Source organism: Pelecanus crispus, chromosome 2 (genome assembly GCF_030463565.1).
Source record: "Pelecanus crispus isolate bPelCri1 chromosome 2, bPelCri1.pri, whole genome shotgun sequence".
Taxonomy (NCBI): domain Eukaryota; kingdom Metazoa; phylum Chordata; class Aves; order Pelecaniformes; family Pelecanidae; genus Pelecanus; species Pelecanus crispus.
In genome coordinates, this window is record NC_134644.1 from 92063422 (window position 1) to 92081400 (window position 17979).

Below are 17979 nucleotides of genomic sequence, written 5' to 3' on the forward strand. Positions count from 1 at the left end.
GCTTCCAGGAAACCAACCAACAACTTGTCTTTCCAGGACAGACAACCTATTATAATAACCTTCTACAAGGTTATTGTAGAAGCACATTTGAGATACGTCAGTCTTTCCTTCACAGGAAAAGAAAGGAGTTCAGCTGGTTTAAGCAGCAAGAGGTAAGAATCAGACTATCCTGGTTGGGATGTAAGTACTTCTATTGTAGAACCTACACAGATGTGTGCTTATTGCCAGGGATTAAATTATACTTGTCATACTTTAGTTCTGACATATGCAAGTTACTGTCAATAATAAATAGGGCATCTTTAAAGGAGATTCTTTGGATGTTATATTTTTTATTACCACAGAAGTGGCATTCTTTGTCAGACATTTTGTTTAGCATATTAACTAGCCAGAATACTGACTCATTGAAGAAAGTGATGACTTCTACAGTCAATGTCACTTTTGAGCTTCATGACAGTTCAGATCCTAGGAAAGATTCCCTATCTCTTCTGACAGATACACTGTCTCCCTTGCATGGATTCCACAGTCTTCTGTTTGTCCAAAAGATGGAGAAGCCATAGGAGACATAATACGAACAAGCTTCTATGAAGTATTTATTGGACTTCTTTAATTCAAGCCCATAATCTTGGATCAAGCTACAGTTATGATCACTTTTTCCTTGAATGTGATACAGGCTTTAATGGAAGACACATTTACTTAACCAGGGTGGGGTTCAGCTGTAATCTTTTTTGTTTCCCTACAAAAAGTAAAAATCCAATAATGATATGACTGGCCCAAAACCCAGGAGAAGCTGACCCTTGGCTAAAACTGTGAAATGAGAACATCTCCACCAGGGAGTATATGCATGGATCATTAAGTTATACCCACTGCTAGGCTGCCTGAAAGACACATGCACTGTCAAACTTTCCATTTACAAAAAGCTGCTTTGAATTTTCCCACAGATTACTTCTTATTCACCTGCCTGGTGCAACAGAAGTAAAAAGCGAAGTTAATTTCTGCGTTCTCTTAGCGTATTATTTCATGCAGTAATGTAAGTGAAGTGTTAAGTCTTTCTGAATGAGGAAATATAAAATGGAAATTCAAATTTCTCATTCTGAAATTCAAAGCTGCTTAAATTTAGAACAAGCCTGGGAAATTTCAACCTCTGGAAACATGGGGCTGCCATTCTCCAATTCTCTGTAGAGATTTCACAGCAGCACTTGAACTACGCCCAACAGGGTCTGTGTTGCAAAAGCCAGACTTAAAGGTTTTGAGTGAATCACAGAATCACTGAGGGACCTCCTGAGACCATATAGTCCAACAATCCCCCTTCTCAAACAGGGTCATCTAGAGCAGGTTTTCCAGGACCGGGTCAAGTCGGGTTTTGAATATGAAGGAGGGCCTTCCTGGTATTATCCATATTCCCTATGCTTCGTCAATGAGCATCTTCAGAAACATAGACATTTTAAAACACAGAAACTTAAGAAAGCTGACACAATGTCCTCCTACTTAATTTGTTAGCAACACTGCAAAGCAAGGAAGAAGCCACTAACATACAAAATGATCCTTTCACTCTTTAACTTACTTCTTATCATGTTGCCTAAAAAACAGCTAGATAACCCTCACACAGAGACACTTATGCTATCTGCTTTACTGTTGAACTCTGCAAGATTTGCTGTAAATTCAGTCTCAGGGATTCTTCTCATAACGGCCTATCAGGCAAATCAGGGTAACCCTGGGTCTTAGCATTCATTTCACTGATAGGACATTTTCTTTTTACTAACAGGAAATACATTTGCTGTCTTCTCCTCTCCCTCATATTTATTGGTTTTTTGCTTTTCTACACAGCCATTTTCCTATTCAGTAAGTGCTTTCACAAAAGAGTGCATACAAAGCGACCAGCACACCAACCCGGAAAGTGACTTTTGAAACAGGCATCGAGTTTTACAAGTCAAAGGTGTACGCTCAGGATGGGCATGTAGCTTTTCTTTGAATAGCAAGTCAGGACTTGAAGACACAACGTCTTTAAACACATGCATCTGCCAGTCAGCCTCACCATTTTACTTTTGACGAGCTCTTCAATTGCACTGACTAGTTCTGCAGCACTGGGTGTCTCAGAGCTGGTCGGCCGCACCAGTAATCGAGAAGATGTCTGTGCAATGACACAAAGGAAGGAGAATCCCAGAGTTAGCCTGGTACTTGCTCAAGGATCAAGAGACCTCCTTCACTTCTCTGTTAGACAAAGGTACCTGGCAGTAACCGTCAGTGTAATATAACACTAAGATCATCCCTTCCAACTTGGGCAACTGGAATTGGAAATTTTAAGTTACCCCCACAGAAGTTAAATGCTGGGATAAAAAAAATCCTGTTCCTACATGCAATAGAAGTCAAGGAAATTTCCTTCATCTTGCTGATTATGATAATGCCTGACAAATAGCTATAAAATCACCTGAGCTGACTCAATAGACAACAAACAGTTTGTTAACATACTTTATTGGTGGTTAAAAAAAGTAATGACTACAGAAAAGTAACAGGAACCAAGATGACTTGAAATAAAGGAGGAAGCATCACTAAGCTAAGAAAAGATACACCAGTAACTCAGGGGCATTTACCTTTCTAACGGAGCTGGGGTATATTGCCCAGATTCAGAGGGGAAATTGAGCTCACCATTCCTTGTGTCATCCATTTTCCCCAATGGTATGTGTAGAGCACAGATGATCTCTGGCCTCATAAGCTATAAAATGCCAGTTTATAGATACAACTAAAGGTAAAAGGTGTTCACAGTAAAGGATTCTGGGAGAGGGCCATTAAATTCAGCCTCAGTAATCTGCAGAGTTGTTTGCATATTACATTTATCATTAAATAACTGGAAAGTGGAAACAGGGTGTAATATGAACCTTACTTCATATTACGAACAGCACAGTGAACATCATGTAGCACAAAGTAAGCTGTCCTGCAAATGTTTCCAACAAACTGGACACAGAAATGGCACGTATAATGACTTAACACAAGAGGTTCTGCTCAAATCAAGTGTGGGTGTAACAAGGCTCCCCAAAAGTCAATACAAAAAAAAGAACATACAGATTTTAGGGAGTTTGCCTTGTATTTGTCTTATTCGGAAAGGAAAATGGGTTGGGTAAGCAAAGGAAATACAGACAACTTTAAATGGAAAGATATGGGAACTGAGCCAAAGTGGCGACAGAACACAAGTCAACATAATGCTGCATCAGAGTTTACAAAAAGAGAAAACAAAAAGCAAAAATAGTTAGTTTCATATTAACGTAACTGATCTTGGAACTTTAATACTGCTTATCCAAAAATTAAATGCAAACAACTTGTAACTGCCATCAAATGCAAATCCATGAAGTGTGCAATGATTCTACTGAACAGAAGAATGCATACTGTGCAGATGAGCTCTTATGGGAGAAAATGGTTGTTATTTAGTGATATCAGACAAATCAGCATGGCCTAGCACATGATGTTTGCATGCACGACAGAACCTGAGCAGTCCCACAGCCAGTGTGTCTTTTAGGCAATTGTGTGCTCCTGACATCTGACTATTGACCAGGTTTTCCAAAGCTGTGCTTGTATGCGGGTTTTCACTTTGGATGTGGAGCTCAGCTTAGCCTTACAAAACACTGGCAGTGTTGGAATCAGACTTGGGTCGAGGTCCCTTCTCTCTGTTATTGCTCCATGGGAGTATATGGGGTGTGACTGTTGGTAAAAATTCAGAACTGGTTGGTTTCTGGTTCATATGGTTGTATCACACACATATCATCTGAAAAAGAAGGAGCTGCCAGGCTGCACAGGTAAAGTCTGCCTGCTGACCTTCTTCCTGGCGATCATAGAATCATAGAATCGTTTAGGTTGGAAAAGACCTTTAAGATCATCCAGTCCAACCATTAACCCACACTACCAAGCCCACCTAAGCCAATCAAGGGCAGACTAGACTAAACCATGTCCCCAAGTGCCACATCTACCTGTTTTTTGAACACTTCCAGGGATGGTGACTCCACCACCTCTCTGGGCAGCCTGTTCCAATGCTTGACCACCCTTTCCGCAAAGAAATTTTTCCTAATATCCAACCTAAACCTCCCCTGGCGCAGCTTGAGCCCATTTCCTCTCGTCCTATCGCTAACTGCATGGGAGAAGAGACTAACACCCACCTCACTCCAACCTCCTTTCAGGTAGCTGTAGAGAGTGATAAGGTCTCCCCTCAGCCTCCTCTTCTCCAGGCTAAACAACCCCAGTTCCCTCAGCCGCTCCTCATAAGGCCTGTGCTCCAGACCCTTCACCAGCTTGGTTGCCCTTCTCTGGACACGCTCCAGGACCTCAATGTCTTTCTTGTATTGAGGGGCCCAAAACTGGACACAGTACTCTGGGAGCAGAGTACACCCCTTGCCCAGAAAATAAGGAAAGGCGGAGGGAGCAGCTGAGCACGTGCAGGTGTGAGATGTTGCTGGAGCCCACAGCAGGCTGGGTAGGGACAGAGAAACCCAGCGAGCAGGGAGTTTCCAGCACTGAGAGTAGACCAGGAGCCCTAGAGAGGAAGAAATGCTTGCAGTGAGGCGCAGATGAAAGCCAAGCCTCTGAGGTCACGGAAAGGAGGAGACATTCCTCGGGATGCAGAGGAGCTGAGCAACCCAAGAAACCACTAAGCGTGGCAGGAATGTGAAGGAGGACTCCACCCAGAAGGCAGACAACTGGGAATTTGTTTGCAAGCCATTTATTAATCTAACTCCATCAATAGGGCCAACTGACTTCTGCTGGGTAAAACTTTGCTCTGGCTTCTCACTTCTGCATTCCAGTAAAGCATTTGCTTTAGGTACTGGAAATCAGTGGTATGCCTTGGTGTGTGGACTTCAGGGAGGCACACACAACCTCCCAGGCTGCCACATGAGGGGACCTTTTTGCCTCCCACTATGCAGTAGGACAGATATTACACAAAAACCCCCACACCTTAAATGAATCATGATTTACATGTTTTGAAAAGTTATGGTATTATATTAACTGTACCAAATTTTAACTTCTCAGAAATCTTTTCTAGAATGAGGTTTAAGCTACTTAAAAAACTGTTCCAACATGTTTTTACTGCAGTGGGTGCATGTTAACCTTTTAAGAAGCGAAAAGTAAAATTTTCCTGGGGACTGAAAGCTACTCAAAGCCTCCTACTCTATTGTGATAAGGGTCTTACTTTGCATCAGAAATACAAAAGTGAATGGACACTAACTTACAAGCATATCCCTTCATGTAACTGTTCTTACTGTGCAAAAAGAGCTATATAAGCAAAAGCCATTTTTCTCTGGAGAACTTTTTATAAGGCTTACATACAAATATTTTATATCACAGAAGGGACATGCAAATGCAGCAGCTTATCAGCAGGAACTTTAACATATTTTCACCAGCATTGTAATTCTCTTTCTAAACCTCAAACTGAGATGATTATTTTCTAGCAATAAAATATTCTCTCGGGTCTAAAGGCTGGCAAAATTTTAAAATACCTATTTTTACCTGTTTTGTTTCAAGAATATTTCCTAATATATTAACTCCCCCAACTCATATATTACACTTTTTTGATGCAGAAAACATGTAGCAATTAAATACACATAGAGCATGGGAGCCAGCCATTTTGATCCTACAAATGACAGCTTCAGGGATGATTGAGATCCTCACTGAAGAGCAGTGGGATAAAAGGAAGGAAAGAAGAGAAGTCAACAAGATCAGCCAAAGTTATCAATAACATCTGCATCACTCGGAACAGTGAGTAACCATCCACAAAATTCACTAACAATGTTCATGCTGTAGATTACAATGGCTAAAAATTTTAAGCAGTAAAATGGGAAGCAAGCAGTGAATGTGAATATTTGCTGCACAAGTCCACACTCTTTCTGCTCTAAAACCTTCTATTTCCACGCTTGATAGTTGTCCCCTAAACATTTGATCCAGGTTGAAAAGGGACATAAATCCTCCCAATGTATGAACATCACAAAGTTTAAGAAAAACACGTAACATGCAAGTTAAGATCTCCTTCATGCAGTTACTAATTCTAATTTCATTACTGCTGCAAAATTTTTACCCTTGATTTTAATATGCCTTTGTTTGTAAAAACCAGCTCGATTATTACCCTTATTTGGATATTAACTTCTTACTACACTTGTAGAGGCACCAAAAAAAAAAAAAAAAAAGAAAGAAAAAGAAAGAAAAAAAAAAGCTATACTGCTATACAAAAACACTGCAGGGTTGATGTGACCAGCTTTTTCTGCTAAGACATGTCCCCAGAATTTTTTTTCCCCGAACTGAGACTATCCAAAATAGTAAGGCCTGATGAACAGCCTATGATCTAAAAACATTATGTACAACTGTTAATTTCTCCAGATAAGCTTTACTTGCACATAGTATTTTAACCTCAGTACCCAAAGATATGATTATAAAACAACTAAATTCTAATCACTAAATCTGTCATCTGTTAAACAGACGTAAACAGGCCTGCAAACAAAGTGGCCCATTTCCACATTTAAAGTGCTAGTAGAAAAATTTCTGCACTTGTGCTTTTAAAATAAACATGCATTTAATTCACACTCTTTCCACAGGAAACCCTTTTAACATTGTCTGAAGTGGCATAGTGATTACTTCTGTCTACCATAAAGCTGTATTACATGCATTACAGAGATTTTGGAAACAGAAGAAAGACTTGAGCAAACAGAGGTTGTCTCAACATGTGAAGCCTTCCCCGCTTCCTCCTCCTACCTTGTCATCCTGCGAGTCTGGCTGGAGAAGACTGTGTTGCTGAATTGCCATTGGAGGAGGAAGCGGTACAGCATCTGCTCCCTCTTCACCTTCCTCCTCTCCACAGCTCTGCATGCCTGAAGAGGATGACTTGGACAGAGTGCCACTGCTCAGCCCCTCATTCCGACCTCTCTGAAAATGAAATCAAGACATACAAGCTCTGTTACCTCCTCAGCAGCATGAAGCTTGTTCAACACAAACATGCCTTAAACAAGTCTGTTCTGCAGATTCACCCCTCTCCCAACAAGTCAAGATGATCCTACAGACACAGTGCTGCCCCTTAACAGAGGGGAAAAAAGTAGATGCCAAAGATAACGTTTTCAGTGTTTGGTAAAAGCAGATGGATTGAGATACTGAGAACAAGACATTCAGCTTGAAATTTACTACAGGAAAGTGTTACCAAAGCCATGCTTGCTTTCCAAGTTCAGTTCAGTAAAGAGCCACATTCCTCTAACTTAGAAACTCAAGAACTTTGTATCTGAAGTATGAACCCTCATAGCAAGACTTCTAAAGGGTATAAAAAAACCCTATTACAACATGAAGTATTTTGTCAATTATCCTTTCTGCCCCCCCCAGGTAGTGAGACCAGTCTGCTTGTATAATTTTTACAGTTGTGTTGAAAGGCAATCTTTCCATTTATACAAGGAACTATGATTTCAATTAGCCAAAGTTTAATGTAACTGGTCTCGCAGGATAATTTAACTACCTTTAAAGGAAGACAGCATAGGTGATTATTGTTTTTTCCTGACTTTAAGGCATGGGCCTTAGGTTTTCCCTCCCTCACAGAACTGCAGAGTAACAGATAATTCCAAAACAATCCTACAACTGCATCACAGAGGGTCTCTTTCTACAGCCTGACATTCAAGGACAGAGGCCAATATTCCTTCCCAAACCACATCTCCCAGTTCACCAATGCTGCCAAGTCTCCAGACTTTTTTTTCCCTATATTTACTGTATAACTTCACTGATATTCCAAGCTTGCAGCAAAATATGTCGGGAGCAAATAAAAACATGTACTAAATAATTAGTTGGGCATCTGAGACCAATTTTCTGTACAGTAACTACCAAAACCGCTAGTCAGATGCAAGGCTAGTAAAAGGGAATAACTGTATAGCATGCAAGTGGCTGTGCCCTTCAAAGCAGTAAGATGCCATTCATTTCAGCCTGAACCATAGGTTTGTAACAGAAGAGAATTTGGCTCTGTCTGCACCTAACTGGAAGCAGGCTTTGCTCATACACGAGTTCCAGGCTTAGAAGGATGGGCACATGTTTGTGGGAGGAAGGGAAACCTTCAGTAGATGTCCTTGATGGCAAAATCTGAAACAGTTCACAATTTCCTTCCCTCCGATGAAAACTGCCATGTTTGTTATTTGGCCAATGGTTAACTACCTCTTCATCTGAAGGACCAGTAATTTTTCTGTGCTCTAACTCTTGCTCAAGATGTAAATACGGCTTTAAGCAGTTAAGCAGCTCTCCCTATACTTTCTCTGATCCACCAACAAGAAAAGGAAAGGAAATACAAAATGACCTGATTATTCCCAGAACATGAAGCACCTGTACTCACAGAGCTGCTTTCCTGAGTAGGATAAGAGAGCAAAGCCAAAGAACAACTTTTGACTCTCCCATTTCTCTTCTTCAACTAGATGTCCTTCTCCACAGAGCTTTGTGCAGAAGTGCACAAACTGTGCCTGGCACAGTACTTATGCAGAGTTCACCAGTCATCAAGAACGAGCACATGGCACACGCCACTTTGCCTAACTGCTGGACAATCAACTCAGGAGACAACCTTCACCTGACAAGATTTAGTTCTTTGAAAAAACATAGAAACAAGTCTCGGAAAGCTGCCCTGAACACTTACCTCTTCAACAGTTTCATCCTGTGGGGTTGCTGCACTATCATCAGAATCCTTCTGAGAGCCTGCATCGGCACTTTTGCGAACCTCTCTACTCTTCTTATGCTTGTGGGCTAGTTTTTTGACATGCCCGTCTGCTTTTCCACTGCTAAGACGCCTCACGGGACTGGTGAGCCATTTTCTCAAAGTGTTGCCAGGGCGCTTGGGGCCTGGGGAGCTCTGTGCACCGATCATGTGGGGCTGAAGCGATGTTACTGAAGCAGGAGGACTGGCATCATTGCTGGAGACGGAAAGGGAGTCTGAAAAAAGAACGAGAGGAGTATTTTGAAGCTGAAACACTGGTAAGTGAGAAACAAGGCAAATGACGTATGTAATAATGGCTATCAGATTGGTTTTATGGACGAATTGACCATATTATTTTGAAGTAACCTGGCCTTTAACGACGTCACAACTATCAGTGTTCATTCTGCGCATGGCCACCCACACATAAGCACCATTTAGATGCTTACCACAGTCAAGCTTCATTAAGTTGCTCCTGCCTCAATTATAATTCATACTTACCACTGCTGATACTTATTTGATAGTGGATTATACTTTCCATATGTCATCTAACTTTATGGAAGGATATGCTTGTTTTATCTTTCAATGTATACTGCTTTGAGCATGGATATGAAGAGTAAAAATAATTGCCTCGATAAGTAAATTATTTTTCAAACACCAAATTTTATTATAAATGCTCCAGTTACTTTCATTATTTATTTCCCCTACCCTTGGGAAAGGTGAAAGAAGAATCCAGAAAACAGCTAAATGTTTGTCTTTTGCTTAAATCTTCTCCAAGTTTTGGCTGCTTCATTTGTTTTTTTTTTAAAAGGCGCAGAACATCCAAGTTTAAGAGTCCATTTGCTCAAATCTCAGTATCAGCAGTATTTCTCAGCTAGACAATGCCTGAAGTTCTGCAGTCAAATAAAGGATACACTTTTCTCAAGCCATAGTTATATGTGCATGAGGTTGATACTACTTTCCCACCGAGGCTCCTGTCACTTGAATTGGACCGTATGCTTATGATAAACACCCACCAGTTAGCTATTGTGAGACTACATTTCTTTTTTCCCCATGCAGCTCAATTCTTTTTCTCCCACCAATTCTCTTTTCCTAAAAACATACTTTTTTTCTGGACACATTCTTGTGTAACACCACTCCTATGAATATTATCTATCACTAGGGTATTAACAAGACTCTCCTAGGTTGTCAAATATGTTTGGTTTTTTTTCCCCCTGTGTGTGCACTTTTGTAGATAGATAGTTTATATAAGGATGACATAAATAATGTTTTGTTGAACGTTTCTACTGCTGGGAATTAAATGCAGTGCTTGTGTTCCTTCTTGAGGCTTGACACAGATGTTCAGGTCACCTCTTCTGGCAGCTTTTCTGTAAAAAGGATATTGCCAGTCTGACCAGAGGTAGTTTGAATTCTGTAGAATAATATGGTCACACTGATGTGGCAATACACTTCATTGTAAACACCCAAATGCCTTGGGTCTACACACAAGTATGTGAGCCTGCTCTGTTTCCATAGAGTATTAAGTGCAAATTATGGCTTTGAACTGACATGGGGAAAGAGACATAAAATGTGAATATAGTAAGTTAGTACTTTTTACTTTTTCTTCACTGTTCAAGCTGTTCCTAAAAGGGCATCCCTTCCTTGGAATCCAAAATTGTGTTCTATCAGGCTCTTTGTCAAGTTTTTTCTCTATTCTAATAAAATCTAAATGGCACGTGACCATTAAGATACATCAGCTCTGATGCTAAGAACTCCTGTAGCATACACTGTGTGAATACATACATAATAATTGCTATTAACCACCACTTTCATCATGTTTCCATAAAGCAGAAGAAAAACAAACTTTATAAAGCATACCTTCAGTCTAACAAGCTAGTTGCTAACACTTTAAAGCAAGTCACCCAGAACCAGGATTCATCTACAGAATTATCTTCTGGCCACAGCTGCAGCTCTGCTGCACATGGGTAAGGAGACTTGCTATTATGCCATTAACCTGGTTTCAAGGCTTTAAGTGATGGGTACTACCAAGAAGCAGATGCAGAGTTCCACTAGTTGGCTTTGCCTCTAAATCTTGGGATAGCAGTGCTACAGAATTACCAATTGTTTTCTTGTTGAAGCAGGAAACATAAGGAAGAAATTAATTACCTATAACAAATGTTTTCAACTTGCAATCTGAGTATCTCTCAAGGCCCCTGGATTACTGCTTAAGGGTCCTCAGCACATATGTAAGAAAAGCAAGCCCACTAGCCATCAGCATCCACATCATGACAGCTTTTTACTTTTTTTAAATAAAGAAAAAAAAAGCTGTCTGCTTATTAAAAAAATTCCAAACAAAACTTCCAACCATCTGCAAGCTCTCCACAGGAATCCAAACAATCTCCTATTAAACCTCTGTAAAAAGTTAGTTTGACTTCTCTTTCACCAAACTCAACTTTACCTTATTGTATCATGCACCTTTTAATTTTTATCAGATACCTTGTTTCAGAAATTATAGCAAACATCAGCTGTTAATCGTGTATCAATAAATAACCTTCTGCCACTCTGCTAGTGGAACACAGAAGAGGAGAAAGCAATGCTGGCGTTCTTGTAAATCAAGTTTCTTAAAGCACAAACTAAATGCTTTATTTTCAAGACTCCCAAGCTTGAAGATGTTACAATTGCTCAGCCAAGTTTTTCTTTCACTTGTTTTTTTTTGTCCCAATGGTTCATACAAGTTCCTTCCATACAAATAAAACAGAGCACATTCACTTGTTTATATAAAAAAAAGCAATTAAGCCTTCACAGAAGTTCACTATGTACTGTTTTGTATTTTTGTAGCTGGTGCATTTCTTTCCTTTACAATCACTCCTTTCTAAGAACAAGGCAGTGTGGTGGTGCAGTAACTGATTGCATAAGATTTACTTTTACATAAACATGCCTATCCCTAAGCATGTAACATGCCTGCAGTTAATAAATCCATTTTTCTTTTTATAAAAACCTGTGCTCCACCTCCTCAAATTCTCACCCATCCTTTTGACAATCCACACTTATCAACTACTGAATAGCACAACGCAGAGCCCCTGAAACTGTGGGAGACGAGTATTTGTCCGACTGCACTTTTGCTGTACCACTCCTACTCTTAACCCAAGTTGGCCAAGAGTTTGTGGACAGAAAGAGGGAAGAGAGCAGGAAGAAATATGTACACTCCATTCAACTGGAGAGGATCTAAGAGACAAAACAATATTAGCCAGACATGTTTCGCAGCACATACTTTAGCCATATCCTCCCACACAGCATTAGTTGTCATTTGGCGTGCAGCATGTAACTGCTTCTCATCTTCTCTTCTGCATGATTTACTATGAAGTACTTATTGAAGTATTATTAGGGCTTCAGGGAATCATAAGAGCAGACAAAGTGTAAGTAGTACACCAAAATGATAGCACTGTTCCACTTTGCTCTTTAAAGCATTAAAGCACTGGGGGAGAAGGAAAAGCTTAAAATGAATAAAAATACTGCATTGCCATAAACACTGAAGCTTAAAGATCAAATTTTATTCAAAACAAACTTTAAAAAAAAGAAGAAAGAGAGGTTTAACATCACCAGTGTTAACCCAAATGGAATACCAACCCACTAGTCTCTTCAGAGATCAGACCCGATTTTCACCACTCCTTAAATTTGCAGAAGACATCCCTACAGACTCATAGCTCAATGTTAATACTCACTACAAATATTCCACACCAGTGTTTTCCCAGTGAGACCCTTTACTGTCCATTTTCCCATCCCATGCCAGCTGACAGGAGTCCAGATTCTCCAATTCTTACTCCCATCTGCTTCCTCAGGAGACCAGTTACAATACTAGAGCACAGTCACGAAAAAACCTAGGTGCTGAAGTTCATATGTTTAAGTAGAGGTATTGCCAGATGCAAACATTAGGGAGTATCAATATCCAATACAGGCATTTTCAAGAGCACAGAAAGCCCTTTCACCTTCACTATGAGAACAGCCACATGGGTGTGTCTTATTTCCCACTGCCCCATCACTATATACTACTTCTATCTATACAATTAAGAATACAGACTTGGTTTGATTGATTACCATGCTTGGGAATGTTTACACTAAATTGGCTTTGTTTCCTTTATGACTACATAGAAAATTGTTTTTCTAGGGTTGCTCAAGAATATTTTGTCACTAAAACATGCTAAGAGGAAAAAGGAGTATTCAAAATTAAACCAAGAACAACATGGACTTTTAAAACCAAAACAGATGGAATAAATTTGGGGTATGCTAACCCCAACTGTGTTTCAAGTACAGTAAACTTTCTAGTGAGTGTCAGATTCCCTTTTAAAAAAAGATAAATGCAACAGATGGCCATCTTGGAGAGAAAAATCCAACACGCATATAACGATCACACACAGCAACACCAATCCAACAAGAAACCATCAAATTTAATAAAATCACTATTTGCTCAAGTAGAGACAGCTTTGTAATTCAATAAATTATTTTAAAAAACCTAATGGATGGGCTTTGCTTTGTAATTCATAGCCACAATAAGAAAAGAAGGCATTTAACTGCCATTTCTCTCAAAGTAAAAACCACATATGTTGCTCTGGTGGTGAGGTCAGAGAGTTCACTAAGAGTCCGTAAATATATTTTTGAAGCTAAAGAAAAAGGGCAGGCAGCATGGGTTCTGACCCCCTCAAACTAGAAGATAAAGTTACCTCCAACGAATAGGCAATTTTTTGAAACTGGAAGGGAAATGGGAATTCTCATTCTAGTCCCAGCTTTCTTAACACCAGAAACATGCACATCTGTGATTAATAAACTGTTTTTTTTCCCTAAAAAATAAATCAGCCATGTTAAGCTAGTTGATGACTTGAAAGACTCTGCTTCATATTAACTATTTCCATATTGCTGTTTTTAGAGTTTTAGCATTTACAAGGAGAGCAAGGGGCTACAAAAACCTGACTTCCTAACCTAGGGAATCAAACCGAGCCCGTCTGATGCCTGCTCTGCATCTCTAATCCCAAAATGCTGCAAAACCAAAAAGAAAAACATTTCACCATCTCTGGACTACGAAACAGGGATGGGGCAAGGAGTGAAAAATGGAGCAAAGCAAACATAGTAACCCCAACTGGCACATCAAACTGCCACTGCAGACCTGCCATCCACCGCGGACTTAAGGACCAGAGTGCCCACAAAACCTGTCACGCAGGGCAGTTAACCAGCTGATCAGTAAGATTTAATGCAGGTACATTACAAATATTTGGGGACAAGAGCTGCTGGTTGGTTCAAACCACAGAGAGCGTGATCTACACTGATGCACTTGCAAGTTTAACATGTAAATTGGAAACGGCTAGAGTTCAGTCACCTCCCAAGCCCGTATCTACCTACAAACACACAGGCCCCGACCCGAGCCAAGTCAACGTACCATCAGACGAAGCAAAAAGAGTTTACAAGCATCTAATGACAAAAGCCCATAAAACCCCGCCTGTGTACACAGTAATCATTTGTTATTAGATGAAATGGGGAAAGCTTGAAAAAAGAGTGTGAGGTTTATTTATTTGTGGACATGCACATGCACAGTTTCTGCCTGGGAACTGCTTTTGAAGTAAGAGGCCATCAATCTGCCATGTACAAGACCATCCAGATACTTTTGTACGTCAGGAATTTTATTTCTCTCCTGCTGGGTATCCTCTTCAGACTACCCTCACCGCGTATTTTTTGTAAACCAATACTGGATTATACATCAAAAGGCATTAGATGCGTTTCAACTTTAACAAGCCACCATAGAAGTAGGTACCATTTAAAGACAATGCAGCTTGAGCTTTATCAGGCTTGCAAACGGGGAATTTCCACCACCCCCTTTGGGAAGCATGAGTTTCACTTACAATATAGAGATAGTGCAACAATTTTCATGAAACTAGTTTCTTAAAAAAAATTCACAAAATGCAGAAAGCTAGTACTCAATACATAAAAGAAAATCCTTCAATCACAGTTGTGTTTGGAGTAGAACGCACACACTCACTCTTCATCTCTGGTCAGCAAACCTTTCCTGCCTTTTATTTCAAGTTACGCACTATGCTGAAATGCAATTTGTAATATTTTCGGTGTGTGAATAGACAAAGAGTTCTACTCCTTAGTATTTCATCCCTGATTAATGAGTTAATCTGTATTAATTTTGACTGATATGGACATTAGTTCAGAGCACTTGGATTTAAATGTATTCAATAATTAAGTCTTCCAAGTAATCAAAAGCTGATTGTGTTAATATCAGATAGACTGGAATTCTAAGCTTGAGGCTAGATATTCTTCAGCTTCTCTTAATGGGCTAAGCTGCCCCACAAGCATGTCTGCAATTAAAAAAAAAAAAAAAAAACAACCCAAAAACACTCCCCCCAAGACAGACACTGTCATCTGAACTTCTAAAGGTCTTTCTGAAATTGAGAAAAGTCATCCAACAGACTTATTTGCAACAGCGCTAGAGAAAGGAATAAAGAAAATCTCTGATTAAGGGCAAAAAGAATATACCATTCATTTGAGTTAGAAAATTAGTGGCATATGCCTGAACGGTTTAATACACTTATGTTATTACTATTTTTAATTTTTTTTTTTAATATCCTCTCCTGCCTTCCTACCCCGTAAAAGTAAAATCAAGGTTTTACATTTACACTTCTAAATAATTTCATATGCATTATAGCTTGCACACAGAGAAAGCTGTAAACACACCAACCACTATCTAGGAGCTAAACACCAACAAACTTTAGATGGAAAAAATCATCCTCTTACAACTGCTGGACGGTTTTGCATCCACACTTGTTTTTCTCTCCCCATCCCCACCCCACCCCCCTCCCACCCCCCCTTTTTTTTTTAAGCAGGAAGAAGGCATGATATTGTGCCAGAAAAAACTTTCCCAGGTTAACAGAAGTAGTTCTGTTTGTGCTCCCTGGAATCCAGACCACAGGGATACAAAACCCCAAACCTAAATCTTGTATATTACTACAAGCGCAAGGCAGCACTACAGAAAGGGAAAATGGACTTTGTAGGGCATTTCATTCTTTTCAATAAGCTGGTTTTCTCTCCAGAAATAGGAGAGAAATATATTTTGTGTCACAAGTAGGAAGTATTAAAAGTTACTCACACTGCTGAAGTTTAGCTTCACAGTTTGCGAAAACCACAAGCTTTTAATAGATATAACCTCAGCTTCCCTGTACGCAGCTTGTATTTTAACAGGCAACGTCTGGATCTCAACTCCACTCTTTTGACCACCTGTTTGCTCAGATTTAAAGACAGCTACATCCAACGTGCCCGGCAGGACATGCCAAGGACAGATTTATGCCATTTAGTACTGTTTCTCAGTCAAGTGCTCACTCTATGTCAGTGCACTAAGCCACCCTCTCTTAACTCTCTACAGATCAAAGCAAGTGCCCTGATTATTTTAGTATGGTGATGTAAGGGGAGGTGTATTTCTACTAACCGCTAACTGCACAGGGAAGACCCTGAGCATGCTTTTGCATAAGAGCTAATGAACAGAAGCCCATGTTCTAATTTCCAGGCAAAGTTTTCTCCTTTTCATGTACAACCTCCAGTGAGTTTCTTTGGGCCAGCTGGGGCCATCAGTTATTTATTTATCTCTTGCACTTCACCTATGCCTCCTGATGTATGACATCATTTTACATCACCATGAAGGAGCACATAACATTATTTCCCCTGCAGAGCTACAATAGGCAAGATTGGCACTGACAGATTTAAGTTACATACAGTTAACTTCCTCATAGGAGCTGACACATACCATGTAATTAAGAATATTAAGGTGACACCCTTCTTTAATAGTTGTGAAAGTTCGTCAGTGCAAACAGAGAAAGAAAATAAGAGAAATACTGCATTTCTGTATTAGAAAGCAAGTTTTCCCACAGCACCTATGTATTTTCCCTGTTTCCCTTTAAATATGGTAGCTTTAAAGATCAATTTCTCACTGAGATGTTTCACAAAATCTCAATTACATCACCCATTTTCAAAGTGTGAGTGTTTTGGAGCTTTACTACAGTCATGTATATTCGTAAAAGTCTTATTTATATGCTGGTTTTGCCAGATGCCTAGCATCAGCAATATCCAGCTCCTTTAGGATGACTGCAGTAGCTCAGATGAAGGCATGGCCCATCCACTCGTCCCTCCAGAAGAACGGACGCAACAGGAGCAGTGAATGCCAGGAATGACCGTGTTCCAGGCCCAGGGCCATCGCCTCCACACTAGGCTGAGTTGTAGAAGAGCTGCACGTAAGCCCTCGCCTCGAGCCTGCTCCCCAATACTGCTGCTGCTTGTTAAGTTAAGATCTCAGCACAAGAAGCTGGTTGAGGGTACAACACAGCTCCTAAAGCAGTGGGAGCTGGCAGCATTAACTTCCTTCCAACTGCTCCAAGTTACAGCATTCCCCGCCTTTGACAAAAACAAGCAGCTAGCTGGTGGGGAGAAGCGAGGTCTGAGCCAAGGAAGGAAAAGAGTCAAGGCAGAAGCTTTGGGCCTGGGCCTCGTAGGCAGCACTGGCGCTTAAGACACTAGACGGAGAGTTTTGCTGACTGTTGACAAGCTATTCGTCTCGTGCATGCTGTGTGCAACCTACTTTTGAAGAGCCATGCTGTGTGATCTTAGCAGCAAAGATGCAGCTCTGCTCTTGGTGGAAAACTATGTGTCACATAGTACAAATGGGAACTGCTATTGACACAAGATTTGTGATAAGCAGTTTCAGATTTTAATTGGGGCAACTGCACAATCCATTTTCGCTCATCTGTTACTGAGCTGTAGGGCTTGATCATCTGCTACTTTAATTTTTGCTGCAAAATAATTTTTCCCTAGGAAATGGAGAAAAATAAATGCCAGTCCTAGAAATACAGCTCTGAAGCAGCGCAGCAGCTTATCTGATACGCTGTGTGCATCAGTCCAGAAGAGGAAGATATGAACAGATATGAAACAAAAACGTCCGTATCAATATAGATAACGGAACAGCCAACCAAAGGGGAAAAAAAGATGCATTCAGCAAGTCCTCAGCTCTACCGAAAGCAGAGAAAAATGTGGGGGAAGGGAAGGAGAGAAGCAAGTCTGCAGAAATTGCATTAGGAAGAATCACGCTCGCAGACGTTAAAGCAACACATTTCATGCTTCCCTATGCAAAGGCTCAGCAACGCAGAGCATCCCAATGGAAGGTATTTATCCCATGCAGATTTTAAAACATCCTCCCCTACTCAAACGAAAAGGCTGCACGTTAACTAAGTTATTGCAATCAAGTTCAAGCAACTCTGATCTCAAAAAGGAAATAGGGGATGCACAGTTCT

At 40.3% G+C, this 17979-nt stretch overlaps 1 protein-coding gene across 1 annotated transcript in view; it reads right to left on the reverse strand.

Annotated features, from left to right (window-relative positions):
* TRIO (trio Rho guanine nucleotide exchange factor) overlaps window positions 1-17979 on the reverse strand; it is a 264384-nt gene that overhangs the window by 26575 nt on the left and 219830 nt on the right. The window contains exons 35-37 of the mRNA XM_075706194.1: window positions 8621-8913; window positions 6724-6894; window positions 2033-2128 (exon numbers count right to left, since the gene is read on the reverse strand). Coding sequence (XP_075562309.1) covers window positions 2033-2128; window positions 6724-6894; window positions 8621-8913 — 560 coding nt within the window. The remainder of the gene's footprint in view (window positions 1-2032; window positions 2129-6723; window positions 6895-8620; window positions 8914-17979) is intronic.